This window comes from Sorex araneus, chromosome X (assembly GCF_027595985.1).
Source record: "Sorex araneus isolate mSorAra2 chromosome X, mSorAra2.pri, whole genome shotgun sequence".
NCBI classification, from domain to species: Eukaryota; Metazoa; Chordata; class Mammalia; order Eulipotyphla; family Soricidae; genus Sorex; species Sorex araneus.
The window spans coordinates 173,118,073-173,135,625 of record NC_073313.1 but is presented as its reverse complement, the minus strand read 5'-3'; the positions used below and the strand labels follow the sequence as shown (position 1 = coordinate 173,135,625).

Genomic DNA, 17,553 nt, shown 5'->3' with positions numbered 1-17,553 from the left:
AGCCACTTAAGGGGATGTTCATGGTGATCAGCATACTCACGGATGGCTCTGTGCCTGGGCTGACGCTTCTCGGGGAGCAGAGACTGACTTATATGGCCTTGGGCTCTGTCCAGTGCAGCCTGTCTGCCCACTGCAATTTCTACACTCAGTTCCGGCATTGGACGAGAAGCAGTAGAGGCGTGACATGAGGGCAGGCTGAAATCCAACAGCTTGGATCTGGGTTCCAGCTGTTACTCTCACTTACCAGCAGAATCCTCTTAGTCAGTACTGAACCTCCGAGCCTCCACTTTGTCCACTCTGACGTCAGCTGATATTGCCTCCTGTGCACTAGCTGATATCTCCTCCTGAACTCGGTGAGGTTATGGCATGTACATTCTCGGTTCTGGTCTCAGCATTTTAGGTCAGAAGCTCCCAGACCTCTGGTGGTCACTCTAGCGTGGCACCATGAGGATCGCCCTGAAACGCCTGCTGTGCATCGAAAGCGCCACCACCAGAGTCATTGTGTAGAATCACAGGTTTTCTTTCTTCTTGTATCTCCAAGTTTCTTCGATTATTGATTTCCTAAGGCTGCTATAATGAAGAACCAGAAACATGTTGACTTCATCAGGGCAAATTAGCACTCCTCAAAATTTAGAGAATGGGATCCAAAATGGTGATACCGACGGGGCCCTGTGCCCTGTGCTCTGTGCAGCCTCCACTGGGGGATGTTTCCTTGCCTCTACCCACTCCTGGTGGCCCCAGACATCCCTTGACAGTAGCTATAGGCCTTTCATCTCTGGTCACATTCTCTCTGGAGGCACGTGGCTCTCTCACCACTTCACTTACAGACTTCCGTTCACTCTCATTCAAAGTCATGTCATCTTAACTTGATTATATCTGTGAAGACCATATTTCCAAACATGCTAGGGGTTAGGATTTCAGCTTATCTTTGGGGGGAATCATGGAGATACAGTTCAACCCATGGCACTTCAGTAAGTAATCATAAAGAAGAGTGACTTCAAAGAGAAGCCACTTGAAAGCTAATGTAGAGGCAGACAGTCTCGAACCATGAACACCAGTACTTTTTATGTTAAGATCTCTTCTGTCATCAACCAGAAGTCTAATGGAAAAGCCTCAGCCATAATCCCTGACAGCAGGCCCTGGGCTCTGTCTGCTTCCTCCTAGATGGAGCATGATCACTCATCCCTGAATTTAAAACCCTGTACTTCTTCCAGGTTATTCCAAAGACCAGTTAAAGACACCTTTTTTATAAAGTACATAACTATGATGATCATTGACATGTAGACAGAACTTCTTTCTACACATATATAATCTTTCTTAACATCTTTATGAACATTATCTCACTCTGTGGAGTAGAATTTGTTTCTGTTTTGTAGACAAGAAAAAGTTTTAAAGAAATTAACTAAAATTATATCACCATTAAGTGGTAGAACTGGGACTAAAACCAAAGACTATTTGATTAAAGATAATGCAAAATATTTTTCAAACTAGTAGGAAAGACAGGTAAGAGTTGGGAAGTAAGAATTTAAATACGAATTGAGATAGGGGGACCAGAGTGTGGGTAAGGTGCTTGCCTTGCACACAGCTGACTTGATTTCAAACCCGGACACTCCATATGGTGACCTGAGAAGCACCAGGAGTGATCACAGAGCGTGGAGCCTGGAGTAAGTCCTGAGCACTGCCGGGGCTGGGTGTCGCCCAAAAATAAAACAAAAAAGCAAACAACAATGGGGCAGGGCTGGGAGAAGAAATGAGATGGGGGTGGTGATGAAATTAATACTTGAACAATCATCCTTACACTTGTTGCCATGAGTAAGAAAGTTGGCACCAAGTATTTATTTGATTAATTATAAGATTTAAAATTTCATGGCACTAAGTTCTTTCTTTTTAGTAAAAGTGACCCATTGATGAATTCAAACCTAGAGACTTAGTAGATCAAGGAGATAGAAATCAGCTCCTGGTCTTCAGATACAGTCCAGTGAGCACAGCCCTTGCTGTCTGAATCCAGACCACCTCTGCAAGTGGCACCAAGGAGGACTTGGCTCATTCTCTGAGAGTAATTTCCTAGAGCAGCTGTACTCTGACCTGAGCAAAAAGAAAAAAAGAGCAGTTCAGAAGATAGAAGTCCCTCAGGAAAGGATTAGAGAAAGAATAAAATGGAATGTCTCTAAAGCCAGCACAAACTCCACAGTACTGGTCAAAGTGCAACCTGTAGATTGAATCTGACAATTCAAGAGATAATTCTGTTTTCACAAAGCAAGATGGTCAAGAACATTGTTACTCTTCCATATAACTTGCCCCACTTGGGTTTCTGAGTGACTGCATGTGATTTCAGCATTTTCTTTCATTAGTTCCCCCTAGTGGCCTGTACTTCTTCCTGAAGGACTGTCATGTATTTGTTTAGTCACGACTTTTGCCTGTACTCTTTATCCCCAAAGCCACTGGTCTAGGGACAGCTAGTGGAACTAGCAGAGGTAGTTAAGAAAACAATTTTCTTTATTTTCCTTTATAGGAAAGTTGATTGGCGTCATATCCTCTAAAACAGTGAACTGACCACAAAGCAATTAATGAGTCAGCAAGCACTCTTGTGGATAAACTAGTTTTGTTTGGTAAAACAAAGAAGTCCTTTTTCCATATTTATTCATCAAATCTTTGAATTCATTTATTTAAATCTCTAACGACTGCCCTTTAGAATATGTTGTAGGAATGCCCTTTAGAATACAACCTGCATCCCGCTACTGAGCTAAGTCTGTTGGCCTGGTGATGGATGACCGTTTATTTATGACACTCCAGAATTTTACTACCCACCCCTTATTCATGATCCAAATTTCGAGATCTCTGGTAGTTTCTTTTCATTCCTTCTTTTCATTCTTTTCATTCCTTCTATGAACTTTTGGGAGGAGATAAAACTCAAGGACAGTTATAGAAAGCTTCTAGAATCACCCATACGTTGAGTACATAAAAACCTAGAAAAGAATAAAAAGCTGTGTCTGGGTCAGAGAGAGAATAGTGGTGCAACAGCCAGAGTTAACAAAGGCTCCAGTGTGTCTTTGAGCAAGTTTGCACAAGTTTGGAGTTTAGAAATTCTAAAAAGTGTGGAACATAGAAGTTGGTTCTTTAAGTATTTTTAACTCTTCAGAAATAAGGTGTTGAGAAATTGACCTCAACCCTTCAGATAAGCTGTGCCCTGATATTTTATAACTTACAACTCAGTCTCTGCTGGCACTGTCTGAGTTAGAATGTGCAAAGATGATTAAGACACACCTCTGTGATGTGCCATCCAATTGTGCATTTGAAGATAATGATATGAAATTAACAGTCACAGCCAAGGAAGCTTTCATATGTAGTGTGAAAATCAAAGCACAGACAAAAAGGAAAAGAACCCCCCTGAGACCAATTGCTCTGCTGCCTAGAGAAAAACATCTTTTCTACCTATTAACATTTATAATGGTTTCAAGTCATAAATTATTGTTTTGTTTTGTTTGGGGGCCACACCTGGCTATGCTCAGGGATCACTCCTGGTGGAGCTTGGCGGATCATATGGGATGTCAGAGATTGATCCGGTGTCAGCCCCATGCAAGACAAATACCCTACCTGCTGTATTATTGCTCTGACCCCATCAACTCATAAGTGTATTAAATCAAAACAGGCAGATGTAGATTTAAGAAAGTGACAATGAAGATAACCTTCTGACAGGTACTATCAGACTCCTAAAACTAGAATACTCTGGCTTGCTTGTTTTTTCTCCCACATGAAATTTTCATTTCTGCCAATGCTGACTAGACTGCCCCTAAAACCTCAGGTATTGACACAAGCAGATATCATATCTCTATTTCTTCTCCCCCCGCTCCCAGCTGTCACAATATTTGACCTACATTGCCTTCCCCACACCAATAGAGCATCTTCTAATACTTCCTCATACCTTCAGATAAAATCTAGGTTCATGTAGCATAGAAATTTCAACTTTTTTTGTGGATATTCAATAAACCTTGACTTACAGTGTTTCCTGGAGCACCACCCTCATGCCTGTCTTTTCATCCTTGCTTCTCACTCGGCCTGACCAGTTTTCCACATCTTGGCTCCTAGAATCATTAGTTGACCTTAAAAGTCCAGCATGTCAGTAGCCAACTTTGATTTTGTAATATTCTGAAACTATTCTAAAAGACTTTGGGGAAGATTGGAGTCGGGTACACCTGGCAGTTCTTGGGACTTACTATTGGGTCTGCCATATTCAAGGAATAGATGACAGGGGAGTGGATTGTAACTGTTTTGATGCCACAAGCTCTTTTTGGTATACATAAAAGCTTCACCTACTTACACAGACCAATGCATTTGTCATCATCAAGGGTCTTTAAATTGCATTTTATGAGTCTTTCTGAAAGCAGTGAACCTTCATACATTTAGTACATGATTGCTGCATTCCTGTGTGCACCACTACCAGTTTCTCCTGTTAACCCTGCAGTCTTAATTAATACCAATAACACCACAATTATTGGTATTCCCAATTACCTGCTGTGTGCTAGACATGGATCTGAGCACTTTATCCCCCCCATGACCCCGCCATATCACCTTTACAAGCTGAAAAAAGGTAGGCCTTTCTTTCTTCCTCTCTCTTTCTTTCTCTTCCTCTCTCTCTTTCTCTATCTATCTCTCTGTCTCTCTCTTTTTTTTCACTTTCTGTTTTGCTTTTGGGTCATACCTGGCTGTGTTTTAGGACTCCTGGTTCTGTACTCACAGATCATTCTTGGCAGGGTTCAGGAAGCCAAATGGATGCACACAGGTTAGCTGTGTGCAAGACAAGTGCCCTATTCACTATACTAGCTCTCTGACCCCAGGTTTTTTTTTTCTTTTTAGGTTTATTGAATCACCATGAGATAGACCATTACAAAGTTGTTCATGATCAGATTTTAGTCATACAATGCCCCAACACCCATCCCTCCACCAGTGTACATTTTCCACCACCAATGTCCCCAGTTTCCCTCCCACACTACCCCACCCTCCACCCCCAGCTATGGCAGGTACTTTCCTTCTCTCTCTCTCTCTCTCTCTCTCTCTCTCTCTCTCTCTCTCTCTCTCTCTCTCTCTCTCTCTCTCTCTCCACCCCCACTTTTGTGCATTATGGTTTGCAATACAATTAAGATGTCATCATGTTTGTTCCTTTACTACTTTCATCACACGGCTCTAATCCAGAGTGATCACTTTCAACTACCATTGTTAAAGTTCTTCAGCCATTATGAACTGAAATTCAATGATGTGAAATTTAGTCCCTGAACTTGGGACTCTAATCCCTAGAAAGTTTTTTTGTCCTTAAAGCAAAATTGCTATTATAATGTGAGTAAATAGTAATTTGTCTTTTTTCCACTATTATCATTTTACTATGAAGAACCTGAGGTTCAAGGATTGCTCTGGTTACCATAACTAGTTAGGAGAAAGATGAGGTTGTGAACTCAGGTCTGTTGGCTTCCAAGTTCATAGAATTCATCCTTTATGAGGCTGCCTATTGATATTGATAACTTGGTTGTTATGTGCATTATAGAGGACTTCTTAAGGGTTGCATGTCCTGTATCTTTCTCTTTCATGATGCTGTGTTCTGTTCCCACAGATTGAGCCCTATATGCCATATGAATTTACTTGTGAGGGAATGCTACAGAGAATCAATGCTTTTATCGAAAAACAGGTGAGATTCCTTCCTCCAGATCCTCTGTCTCTGCTACGTGTACTTCCTGTATACCTTCAAGGTACCCATAAGCAGTTAAAAGCTCATTGTATCTCTATCATTATTTTCCTGCTTTGGAAGACTCCAGAAGTTGGGTAATGATTCATTAGAATTCCAAAGCATGCATTTCTCATGGTCACCCAAGGGACTCAGTCTGGTGACGATTTTTTTTTTTTTATGGCGGTTTGGTGATGGACAGTCAAACGGAAATTTACAACAGGAAATACTGGATGACCACGATGAAAATCTCCTTGAGAATCAGATCTGTGCCTTGAATGAACCCTCCTAAGCTCTGGGTGCAGATGTAACAGAAACCGTGCTCTGGTTCTACCTGTTCTTCACAAGTGAAACCAGTAGCTTCAAAGCATTTCTTAAACACAAATTCACCACTCGAAAATGCGTTGGAACATTTTGGTGACTTTCAAATAACTTTAATATTTTTCAAAAACCTTTAAATTAACCCCCTTTCAGTGACAACTTTACCTGAAATGTAAGTATGCAAAATAGATAAAAGTAGGACACACGAAGATTCCAAGAGCCCCAGGCCCCTAACAGAGTCTGAAACTATGCCATATGCTTACAGAAGTAAAGGCCAAGAATGCCATTGCTGTCTTTTTATAACATTTATGTTCCTTAGACTTTCAAAAAATATGTAACAAGAGCTAGACAGAACCCCTGTTAGGAGGGCACATGACCTCATGAGCAGAAATAAGCAACTCCTCTCAAACAGCAAAGTAGAGCATCTTAGGGTGACCAGGAGGCCTTTACATTACAAAGGAAGGGGCTTGTGAAGGCCAAAAATAGAAAAGGTGTGTTGATATTTTAAGTAGGTATAGATTGTAGGTCCAAGATCATTTTCAAAAAAATTTGACACAACAGACAGAGGAGGAGAGGACCATCCTGCCTCACTGTTGCAGTGGGGAGACTAACGTGGTGGGAGTGATGGGGGGTTGGTGAGTGGCCAGAGGACAGACTGCACCCAGCCTCTTTGGTTCAACTGCTCTGACTTCCTAGTTATTCAGCTTTGGCATGAACAGCCTCTTGTGCCTTAGTTTCCTTCCCCGGATTACAAGGGGAATAATTGGCTATCATAAAGCTGATGTAAAAATCCATGAGTTAATGTCTGCATCAATGTTAGAGCAGGGCTGGCACAAGGGGCATGAAAAATGCAAACCCATAATAAGGGCCCTCTAGTAACATGGCCTGTGTGTGGTCCAGGGTCAAGTTACCTCAGAGTTCACGAGAAAATAACAAATCCCATCAATGTTGAATGAAACTGACTTCATCTGGGGTCCTGCTTTTGTTATATGCAGCGTTTGCTTCAAGTCACAGTTCCGAAGGAGTTATTCATGATACTGTATAGGACTTTCTGTATAGATGATTAGCTAATATGTTACTATCATGTCAATTACATAACTGTATTGTAGTCTTCTATAAGTATTTAATCATGAGATGATGTATATGCATTCCTCATCATACTTTACCATGAGACTAAACATTTCAATTATCTGGTTCAATCTTGGTCAATATATCCATTTCTGTGCCATTGTCAGATAAACTAAGTCAACATGTGCCAAGTCCATCATAGTGCAGCCCCACTGGGGCCCTGGGAGGTGGTGGTAATAGTCCCACTTTCTGGAGAGAGGGGACAGATCCTCGCCTCATGCAGGGCTTGTGAGTGATGGAATGGAGTTTGGTGGCTGGGTCTGGGTGGGGATGCAGCTGATGTCATGGCTTCAGGGCTCATCTCCCATTCTCCTCTGGCTTAGGGAGCTGCCGCCCTTCCTGATGCTCCAGGCAGGAACCTCAGAGGCCTCCTCTAACCTTGGGGTTTCAGACATCCTGGTTCAGACTGGGGAGGTCACCAGAGAGTTTACTGGGATTTCTCAGGCAGCTTCTGGAACACATTTCTCTTTTCCAGTTCCCACTTCCTCTGAGGAAATATGGTGGGTGACTCACTACCACAATTACAAAAATTCTTAATCAAGTGTAGTTGAGTTTTATGTCTTTCCCCTGCCTAAGACGCTTGAATCCTAGCCAGTCTTTAACAGTTCTCAGTCCTGTTCTCTGTTAATCTATTAAGTTTCCTTTCAAACAAAAAGGTCTCTTTCTCTGAATAGACCTGGCCCCATGCTTGCTACTGTAGGGCAAATCCTAGCCTCTTCCGAACCTTTGTATCTAAAATGTCTAGTCCCCTCCTGGCACACAGATACACGGTAATTCCTGGTGAAGGAATGGATACATGAATGGGAGGCTGACTGAGTGTGTGTGTTTTTAGTCATGCGTATCAGAGACCAGAAAACTTATCTTAGACCTTATGATTTGGAAAACATGTCCCAAAAGTCATCCTCTAGCAAGCATGCTCATAAAATTCCCTTGTAGCTCTGCCTTTTGAGTGTAGACTTTTCTGCAGATTTGAGTCATTTACAGAAATCCAGAGCTGTACTTTGTCTGTTATATAGGTATTCGTGATAAATATTTGTCACTGGAATGTGCTGAGGGCTGTGTTGGAAGTCAGGGATGGAGAAGGAGAGCCAGAGGAGCAGACGTAACCTCAGTTAGCTTCAAGATGGCTGAGAAGTATCTTAAAGCCAAGGTGGGGTCGCTGCACTTCCAGCCTGTGGTGTGATGCTGTAAGGTTGCATATTCAGCCACAACAGAGGACTTAGAGAGAGGAGAGGAGTGAATGTCTCGTATTGCACGAGAGAATTCCCAAGGACAGACTTGGGGGAAAGGGGAGACTGGACACTTGGATGTTCAAAGGCCTGCATTTAAAAAAGAGAGGCCATGACGAATTATTGGAAATTTAACTATGACCAAGGAGAGGGGTAGGTGGCATGGAAAATGAAACTGGAGGAGAAGCTAGAATATAAAAAAAAGTGATGAAGCCTCAGCAAAAGCATGCAGAATGCTCTCAGAATAGGGGGATCTGAGACGCTATGAGATCTGAGGAGTACCAGGACAGGAATCTTGTGTTTACCATGTTTCATACTGACATTCTCCCGGTGCTGCTAAATACGAAGTACAGGGACCATTTTGAGACAAGCCCAGGCCTCTGTGGAGGGCTTTGCTGAAACCATTATGTTCGCCCAACTCCAGCAGAAGGGTAGAAAGCCAGGACCCTGTTGGTTCAAAGATTAGTTCTTCTCCCTCCGCTTCAGGGTCAGTAATTTAAAACTCTCGGTGTTCGTTATTTTTGCAGTGAGATCTTCAAAGAGCAATAAGGCTGGAAAAAGAGCATTTGTGGTCTGAGCAGGAAAGCCTCAAGCTTTGGAGAGGTGATTCAGCTCCAGCTCAGCCCCGTGGAAGAGCAGGAGCGGAGCTGCTCTAATTAGATTGATCTTTGTCTTCATAGTCCTCTGTGTGATGGGGGGGGGGAAGGAGGGAGGCTTTTATCCACAACCTTTCAAAGTTGCATCATGCTCACCTAAGGCTGCTGGAAGCTGAAGAAGCCACTTGACAGCAATTGAGACAGCCCCAGGCTTCAGTGTAAAGTTGAGCAGTTGACAGCAAGAAACCTACGTCATACTCAGCCAGCCCCGGGCATGTGCACCCACGAGAAAGAAGCCTGGCATTAGGAAAGACATCTGCTTTTCCCTTTTCATGGCACACGCCCACTCCTTTCACTATACTAAAAATGTTGGTTTGGGTTGCACAGTTTGAAGTCAGCTCTCTAAGAAAGGTGCTCTCTCTAGCAGCAGGGCTGTCGGTGCCCAGGTGAAATGCCTTGTAATGTACGATCAAGAGTACGTTTCTGCTCCAACCTGAGTGTGTCCAGGCCTGCCTTCCTTGGGGAAGAAGGTATTTGTCTCAGGTCAGAGAGTCGAGCTGGTTTATTTGAAAGTATGATAATGTTCAGATTGGTTTCCAAAAACCTATGCATAGACTTTTGGACCCTATTTCCTGGTTCCTGTAAAGACTCAGTAAATGGGCAGGATGATTTGGCTCATGTCATTTTGCAGCATTGTGTGATGCTTGTACAAAGTTTCTGGAGATATGGAGGAATATTAGTTAACTGAGAGTTGCTGTGCCATCAGCTTCAGCTCCTGGGGAAACTGGCTCTCTGAGCCCATCTTGAGTTGCCTGGGGAGGGTGCTAGGAGCAAGGACCAGCTGGGAGTGACCCAGAGACTCCAGGGTGGGTGGGAATGCTGACATGACAGATTGTAGGGAAAGAGCATAAACAATTGAAAGGGAAGAATGTTGGTACTAATTTAGAGGAATGTTTGGTCTTTTGAAAATCAATGGCTGCTGCTGACCTTGTCATTTCTGACCACTGAGAGACTGGGTGGGTAATGATTAAGCACTTGACCCTGAAGTCTGACTACCTGGGTTCACATCCTGCCTCGCCCTGTGACCTTGGGCAAGTTTCCTACTCTCTATTCCAGTGCATTTTTCTGTGCAATGAGAGTAATAGGATAATAGGATTTGATGGAGGAATCGACAGATTGACACATACTAAGAACAGTTGCTAGGATTGAGTGAACAGGTGCTAACTCTGAAATTGTTTTCTCATTGTTGCTGCAGGGGACCAGAAACCAGCCAGGGTATGATTTGGGGGCAGGGTGGCTTTTTAGTTTTGGGTTTTTTACAGCCTTACCAGCAGTGTGTAGGGACTGTTCCTGGCTCTGTGCTGAGAAGTAACCCCTGACAGAACTCGGAAGACCCTATGTGGTGCTGGGGATTCCAACCTGAGTCAGCAAAACGCAAGGCTTAACCCCTGTAGTCAGCACAGTGTTAAGGGCCCCAGCCCCTGTCCAAGCTCTGTCCCCGAGGCGTGTTTCTTGAACGACTTCATTACAGACTAAAATTCACTCCATGAAAGGTGGCGTTTATTGATAGTCAGGACTTTACCACTACAAAGTCATTTTATAACATTCCCATGTGTCAGAAAGATTGTTTGATTCATCGTGGCTCTCTGGCCTTGCAAAACCAAAAAGCCGTCTGTTATCTTTGCCTGCACCCTTACCTTGGCTGCAGACTTTTGACTTCTTTGATCTAGGCTCAGGTTTTTAAGGATCATCCACCTTGTAGCATTTATCAGTACTTAGAGTATTTTTTAGTACTATCCCATGGTCTGGGTATACCACAGCTTATCTGCTGATGGTTGGCTTGTATTGCTCTGAAACTGGCCTGCATGTGCGTCTGTGACTTGGTTCTCCTGGGTAGTTATGGGAGTACGGGAGGTTTATATTTGCCTTTTTTAAGGTGAATCTTAATGGCTCAGTGACATGCACACGTAGGGACCATCCATGGCGGTCAGGTCCAAAAGCTCAGCCTTACAAGGCCCCTTCTCTGCTGCCCCATGGAAATATACCAACACCCCCTGCTGGTAGTGATGTAGGGGTGCCCCTGGATAGAGGTCCCTTCCTTCTGAAGGCAGCATAGGCTGACTGGTGGGTATCAGTGGGAACAGGAATCATGAGTCCACATTTATGGAACCTGACATGAGAGTGTGCTGAACTCTGGAGTTCTTACAAATAACTGTCTGAACCAGGCCCCAGGCCCAAATTTTCATGACCTGGAATCTACCATCCCCCCCTCTTTTTGGCAAATTCCTTGACCTTCCTTTTAGATCCCACCTACAGAGCTGGCTCTGATCAGGTTTTCATGGCCCACGTGGGAAACGTTTCTGAGTTTCTAAAGAAATGTCTGCAACAGACACAGCATTGTCATGGAACTTTGTTCCTGGTTTGGTCTGGACTGGGTGGGAAACGAGGGCTTATGAAAAAGATCTCGCTGTGCATCACCAGAGAGGAGAGAGCAAGCCAGTCCCTGCCCTGCTGACTGCTGTCCTGAGGTCATCAATGATGACCCCTTGCCACCACCACCTCACCCGCTCACCCCAGGATTTTCTCTCTCTCTTGAGATTTTTGCAAATAACATTGGCCACTGCTTCTCTGCCTTCACCAGTCAGTGTTTTCTCTTCTTTATACCAAGTTGTGTTCATTTGTTCACAGCATTGCTTGTGCTCATAAAGGTAATAAACCAGCTTTTATTTTTACTATTATAGCATGAAAATCTGAGTGTAGTGAAGCAAATTTGGGGAAATAGGCAATTGATTGGATTATTAGAGAATCGCAGATGTTTGGGTTGCCAAGTGGGCTTGTTAACCAGGTTGGAAATGACTGTCTCATTCTAACTGTAGCAGCCTCTCTGGATTAGAATATCATCATTTTCTACTTTTACTACTATGAAAGCCACAGGGTACCAAAAACATTTCAGTCCGCTTAATAGTTCTTTTTGAATACTAATACTATGTATAGGAACATGTTAGTAAGAAGCAACCAACTCCTATTCAGACTACAAAATCCAGTTCAAAAGACCCAATTTTCCTGGAAATCTTTTTGATAGTTAACCTCATCCTTCCCCACAGAGTTATTTCTCTCCTCTTAGTATTCTTTTTTTTTATTAGTCACTGTGATGTACAGTTACAAACTTATGAACTTTTGTGTTTGCATTTCACTCATACAGTGATCGTTTACCCATCCCTCCACCAGTGCCCATTCTCCTCCACCAATGATCCCAGTATCCCTCTCACCACCCCCACCCCATCCCCCACCACCCCACCCTGCCTCTGCGGCAGGGCATTCCCTTTCCTCTTAGTATTCTTGATATTCTGTTTTCACATTTGTTTGGTTACCCTTATGTAATTTTTTTAAATTAAGGGCCCCTCTAAATAATGCTTAGCTCCAATAGGCTATTGCATATACTGTATATAAAATTTCTTTCCTGTTATATTAATAGATTGTATAAGTTATTACATTGCTCTTAAAGAATTATTGGGGGCCAGAGAGGAACATTGTGTGCATGTAGCTGATTCTGGTTTGATCCCTGACATCACTTGGTCCCCTGAGTATCTCCAGGTGTGTCTCTGGCAGCCTCTAACTGCTGCCAGGTGACCCAGATAAACCCTTGTCGTGAGGGCCTGAACAGCGTGGCATTCTTGGGCCCTTGCAGTGAACCATCGGCTCAGTTTGCCAAGAATCACCAGGAGTGGCCCCCAAGCTTCTTGAGCGTCTCTTGGGAAGCTCTCCACGCCAAAATAATCAAACAAAACAGGAAAAGAATTACAAGGAAAGCTGCTTGGCATTGCTCTACCACTTACAATGCTTGCTGGAATTAGTGGACACCACACTACATCAGCACCGAGAGCAGGAAAAACCAAACCAAACCACTCAGAGATTTCCTTTTTTATTGAAGAACAAAAAGTGTGTCTTCCCGCCCATGTACCTGAGGTTACTGCTGCCCTTAAAAGCTGTGCTAGAGCTCTCCAGTCCAAGTTTATTTTAAAACGGATTCTAAGATTTATTGTGACTCCCACACTCAGGCCAGACATGGAAGCAGATGACAGGAAAAGCAACCCCTTTGCCAAGTATTCGTCACCTGCTTGGCTGTGGTGTGCAGCTACACTGGTCTTGCAATGTGACAGCCGTCAGCAAGTCTCCAGCTGCCAGTGGTGGCGGGCCCCGGGCAGTACCAGGTGCCCGTCGTGCATGTACTTGTGCGGCACTGCGCCTTCAGCCACAGCAGCCAGACCAGTCTCTGCGGTCTCAGCCGGTTCACAGGTCACACCAGGCTCAAGATCCTCCTGAGTCCAGGAGTCAGATCAGGGTCTTCCCCAGGGCTGGTGTGTTCCTGAGGGTACCCTGCCTGGCCTACCTCTCTCCACCATCAATCTTCTAATTCCAAAGATTAGGTGGGAACCTGATATATTTAAGCATTCTGGCCTGTTCCTGTTCATCTATGAGTTAAGAGTTGCTTCTAGAATCTTCTGCCTTCAACTGATAAGTCCTAGGTCACTTGACCTTTTGATATGAAGGTTTCTTTTTATTCATCACCGGGTTGCTGGCGGGGGAGGTGGTGTACATTGAGTAAGCCCCGTGCTCACAGAGCCATGTGAAGTGGGGACACACATCTGTGTCTTCCTGTTGGTGACCAGTCCTTCAGTGGAAGGAATTTGGACTCGGTACCAAGTACTGAGAAGTCAGTGTGCATGTTGGGCCGCCTTGGGAAGGAGGGAGAGGGCAGCGGAAATCGAGAAGGCCAGCAGCGTCATTATCATTCTCCTCATCTTTGTGGTTGTGTATTGGTTTCCCCTCTGGTGGCGACTCGTGTGGCACTGCACATTTAGCTGTAGTCACCATGGACCCCTCTTCCCAGTTCCGGTGCACATTCAGCATGATTGCCTGCTGCCTGCAGGGATGACATCTGAGTCACAGAGCTGAGCAGTGAAGGTGCTCGCCCACATCTGGCCACCTGGGGGCCAGAGGTCCTGCGTGATGCCAGAGGTCAAGACTGCCTGGTGCCAGGTGCAGGCCGACACCCAGATGATCAGGCTCTGGGCCTCACACATGTGAGCCAAACACTTGACCCACTGAGCCAGTTTTCAGCTTCCCTGTCGGCATTTTATTTTGAGGCTTCAGAATCCTATGACTCTTGCCCAAAGGTTCACAGCTGGTTAAAGAAAGAAGCAGGGGGTGCCAGCTGCTCCTGGAGCCTGGGGTCCATTTTTTGTCTTCCTTTGATTTCCTGAAGGTAGGAAAAGCACAGGCCCCTCCTCGCACCCCCTAAAAACACCCCTCTATGGTGCAGCCCTGGCCTTCTCTTTGTTTTTTGGGTTTTTGTTTGTTTGATTGTTTTTGTTTTTTATTTCATATTCATAAAAGTAGTTCACAATAAAAGAAAAGTGAAATTTATTAGCTACACAGGCGGGGGGCTAAGGGTGGGGGGTCCAGGGGCGTGGGGGGGTTAGGGGTGTGGGGGTGCGGGGTGGAGCTATACTGGGATTCTTGGTGGTGGAATATGTGCACTGGTGAAGGGATGGGTATTCGAGCATTGTATAACTGAGATTTAAACCTGAAAACTTTGTAACTTTCCACATGGTGACTCAATAAAAAAAATAAAAAATAAAAAATAAATAAATCTCAAAAAAAAAAGTAATTCACAATAGTTCATTACAGATAATATTCAAACACCAATCCCACCACCGAGTGCCCTCCCACCGCAGTAAGAGCTAAGTGTGTGAAGGCTGTTATATTTCATCTGAAGCCATTTAAGCCCAAATATAAGAGAATACAAGCAACTGTGTTAGAAACCAAACAAATGTGTGATACTTTTGATAAATAAGTGAGTAGAGTATAAGAGGCCATGCAGCCACAAATGCACCGTGTGCTCCATGAAATTCTGCAGGGCTCTCTTCCGGGAGCTTTAGTTTATATTTATAGTCTCTGGGTCTTGACCTGGGGCAGTTTGTGGGTGTGGCTGCCAAGCTACTGGAAAACTGGGGATCTGGGAGGAGGAGGCCCAGTCCCAATCCAGGTGGGCTTGGAGAGCTCAGTCAGAGGTTGCCGGGTACCTGGGTTTTCCTGCCAGTCTGCTCTCGGGTGAGGTTCATCCTGTCTTGAGTGAGGCTTGTATCCTCTCAGATGAGGTCGTCCGAGCATGTGGAAGCGTTGACCTGCTCTTTGCAGCCACATTCCCTTTGCTTCTCGGTGCCCAGCAGAGACAGGCTCATACCTTCCAGTGCCTGGGGACTCCTCCAGGCTCAGTGCTCAGGAGAGACTCCCAATGGTACCCAGGGGGTTCCCCTCCTCTCCTGCACAGCACACCTCTCACTCCCTGCATTGGGCGAAGGACCATGACCCCCACGTTGAGGTGGAGGAAGCTGGTGGCCAGAGGGGTAAGCACCCAGCCCACAGCCAAGCTCCCCGCTCTTCACCTTCCTGCTCCCTCTCTGCATGGTGACCCCCATCACAGGGACACCGGCAGCCTGTGCAGGGCCCGTCTTATATCCTCCAACGTGCCTGGGCTGATGGCATCCCTGTCGTTGTCATTACAGGACTTCTGCCATGGGCAGGTGATGTGGCCGCCCCTCAGCGCCCTGCAGGTGCAGCTGGCACAGCCCGGGCAGTCATGCAAGCAGGTGTGCCAGGAGCACCAGCTCATCTGCGAGCCCTCTTTCTTCCAGCACCTCAACAAGGACAAGGACATGCTCAAGTGAGTGCGGGGGCTGTGGGGGGGTAGGCAGGGGAGGTTCCTCTAGTCCATCCGGGCTCAGGATGGGCTGAAGGGGGCTCAGGTGTTCAGAAGTATGGGCTTTGGGGAAACACTGACAGGAAGCAGGTGATAGGTTGGCCTGCCTCCCCTAGAAAATGCCCTATTTTATTTCAATTTCATAAATGCAGGGGTTTTTTTTACTGTTATTGAGATGTAACTGACATACTATATTTATATTCATTTCAGATATACAACCTAAATACGTATTTGTCTTAGGGCAAATGCTCGCCCCGATGAGGCTAGTGTGCATCCACTGTGCATCCATCGGCACACAGAGATATCACACAACTCCTTGGCGACCACAAGAGCAAGATAAGAGTTGCAGGCTGACAGCCTCAGAATCACAGGAGCAAAGGCAGGCAGTGCAAGGCAGTTAGTAGACTACCTGGGAGAAAAGATGGGTGGATGTTTTGTCCCAATATTTGGGACTTTTCCAGAGGCAGCAGGAAAGCTCCAGTGTCCCCCACCCACCCATCCTCTCCCTAAATCATGATAATAGACATAAATTCACACAGAGAAGTGGAGCCCGTTTTGCCTCTGACCAGAGGGTGGTGGAGTGACCACATGATGATTATAATAATAATGACCATAGGGCTGGGAGCTAGCACCGCGGTCAGGGCTGTGTGAGGGAGCATGTGCCCAACCTGGCTTTGCTTCCTGGCACCATGTGGTCTCCCAGGCATCTTTGGGTGCAACCCTGCAAGTGCCCACAACAATGCTGGAGTGGCATGTGTACCCTTAGCACCATACAGTTCGGGCAGCATCACCTGTTCAGTGACCCAGCAGCGTGGCCGACCAGGAATCACCAGTGGGACCCCTGAATCTCCTGAGCACTGCTTGGGAAGATAATAATAATAATAACAACAACAAGAACAACAATATAATAAACAGTTAAGCACTTATCCAGAGCTCAGTTCTGTCATGTTCTCTGAGTATGGATTTAATGACTGTTACACTCACACCAAGTCCATGCCCACTTCACAAAAAAGGAATTGGAGAATAGAAAGGCTGGGACATTTGTACGGGGTCACACAGCTCAAAGAGAAGAAACCAGGACTTCAACCCAGGTCTGACTGACCCTGTCCCAACTGCTTCTCACCTGGCTGGAGCAGCATACTGACATTGATGAGGCCTCATTCTGGGGGAACCTGGCGGGTGGGACTCTCGCTCCCTGGGCACAGCGAGACAAGCGGCAGCTCTTCTTTTGGCGAAGAAACAACACTTCTGGGAACCCGGCCAGGTCATTCTTTTCCCCAGATCGGGGCTGTGTCCTGGGGAAGCAGAAGCCCAGAGACCTCCAGGATGCAGACACAGGCTAGCTGCGGTGAGATGATGACAGAGGTACAGGAGTCCCATTCAGGGCATCTGGAAACCCCTGGTCCCACTGGAGACAAGGAGGTCACTAGGCCCCTCCTACAGAGGGATTGGGGGTGACACCATCCCCACTTTCTTTTTCTTTTTTTTTTCTTTTTGCTTTTTAGGTGCACAGGGATTGCTCCTGGCTCTGCACTCAGGAATTACTCCTGGCAGTGCTCAGGGGATTATATGGGATGCTGGGAATTGAACCCAGGTTGGCCACGTGCAAAGCAAACGCCCTACCCGCTGTGCTACTGCACCAGCTCCAACCATCCCCACTTTCTAACAGCAGACTGGGGACATAGAATGTCTTAAAGCCATGAACTCAGCAGTTAAACATAAAACTCAGTGTTTGCCCCACTCATCCCTCACAGAGAGACACCATAGCAGCTTTGATGTGTAGCCTCACCGTTTTCTGCATGT

General features: G+C 45.4%; 1 protein-coding gene across 3 annotated transcripts in view; it reads left to right on the top strand.

The window, feature by feature from the left end:
- The window catches only part of MGAT5 (alpha-1,6-mannosylglycoprotein 6-beta-N-acetylglucosaminyltransferase), a 384,102-nt gene that overhangs the window by 360,699 nt on the left and 5,850 nt on the right, over positions 1 to 17,553 (top strand). For all 3 annotated transcript variants that reach the window (XM_055122917.1, XM_055122916.1, XM_004616498.2), the window contains 2 exons: positions 5,603 to 5,677; positions 15,557 to 15,714. In XM_055122917.1, coding sequence (XP_054978892.1) covers positions 5,603 to 5,677; positions 15,557 to 15,714 — 233 coding nt within the window. The remainder of the gene's footprint in view (positions 1 to 5,602; positions 5,678 to 15,556; positions 15,715 to 17,553) is intronic.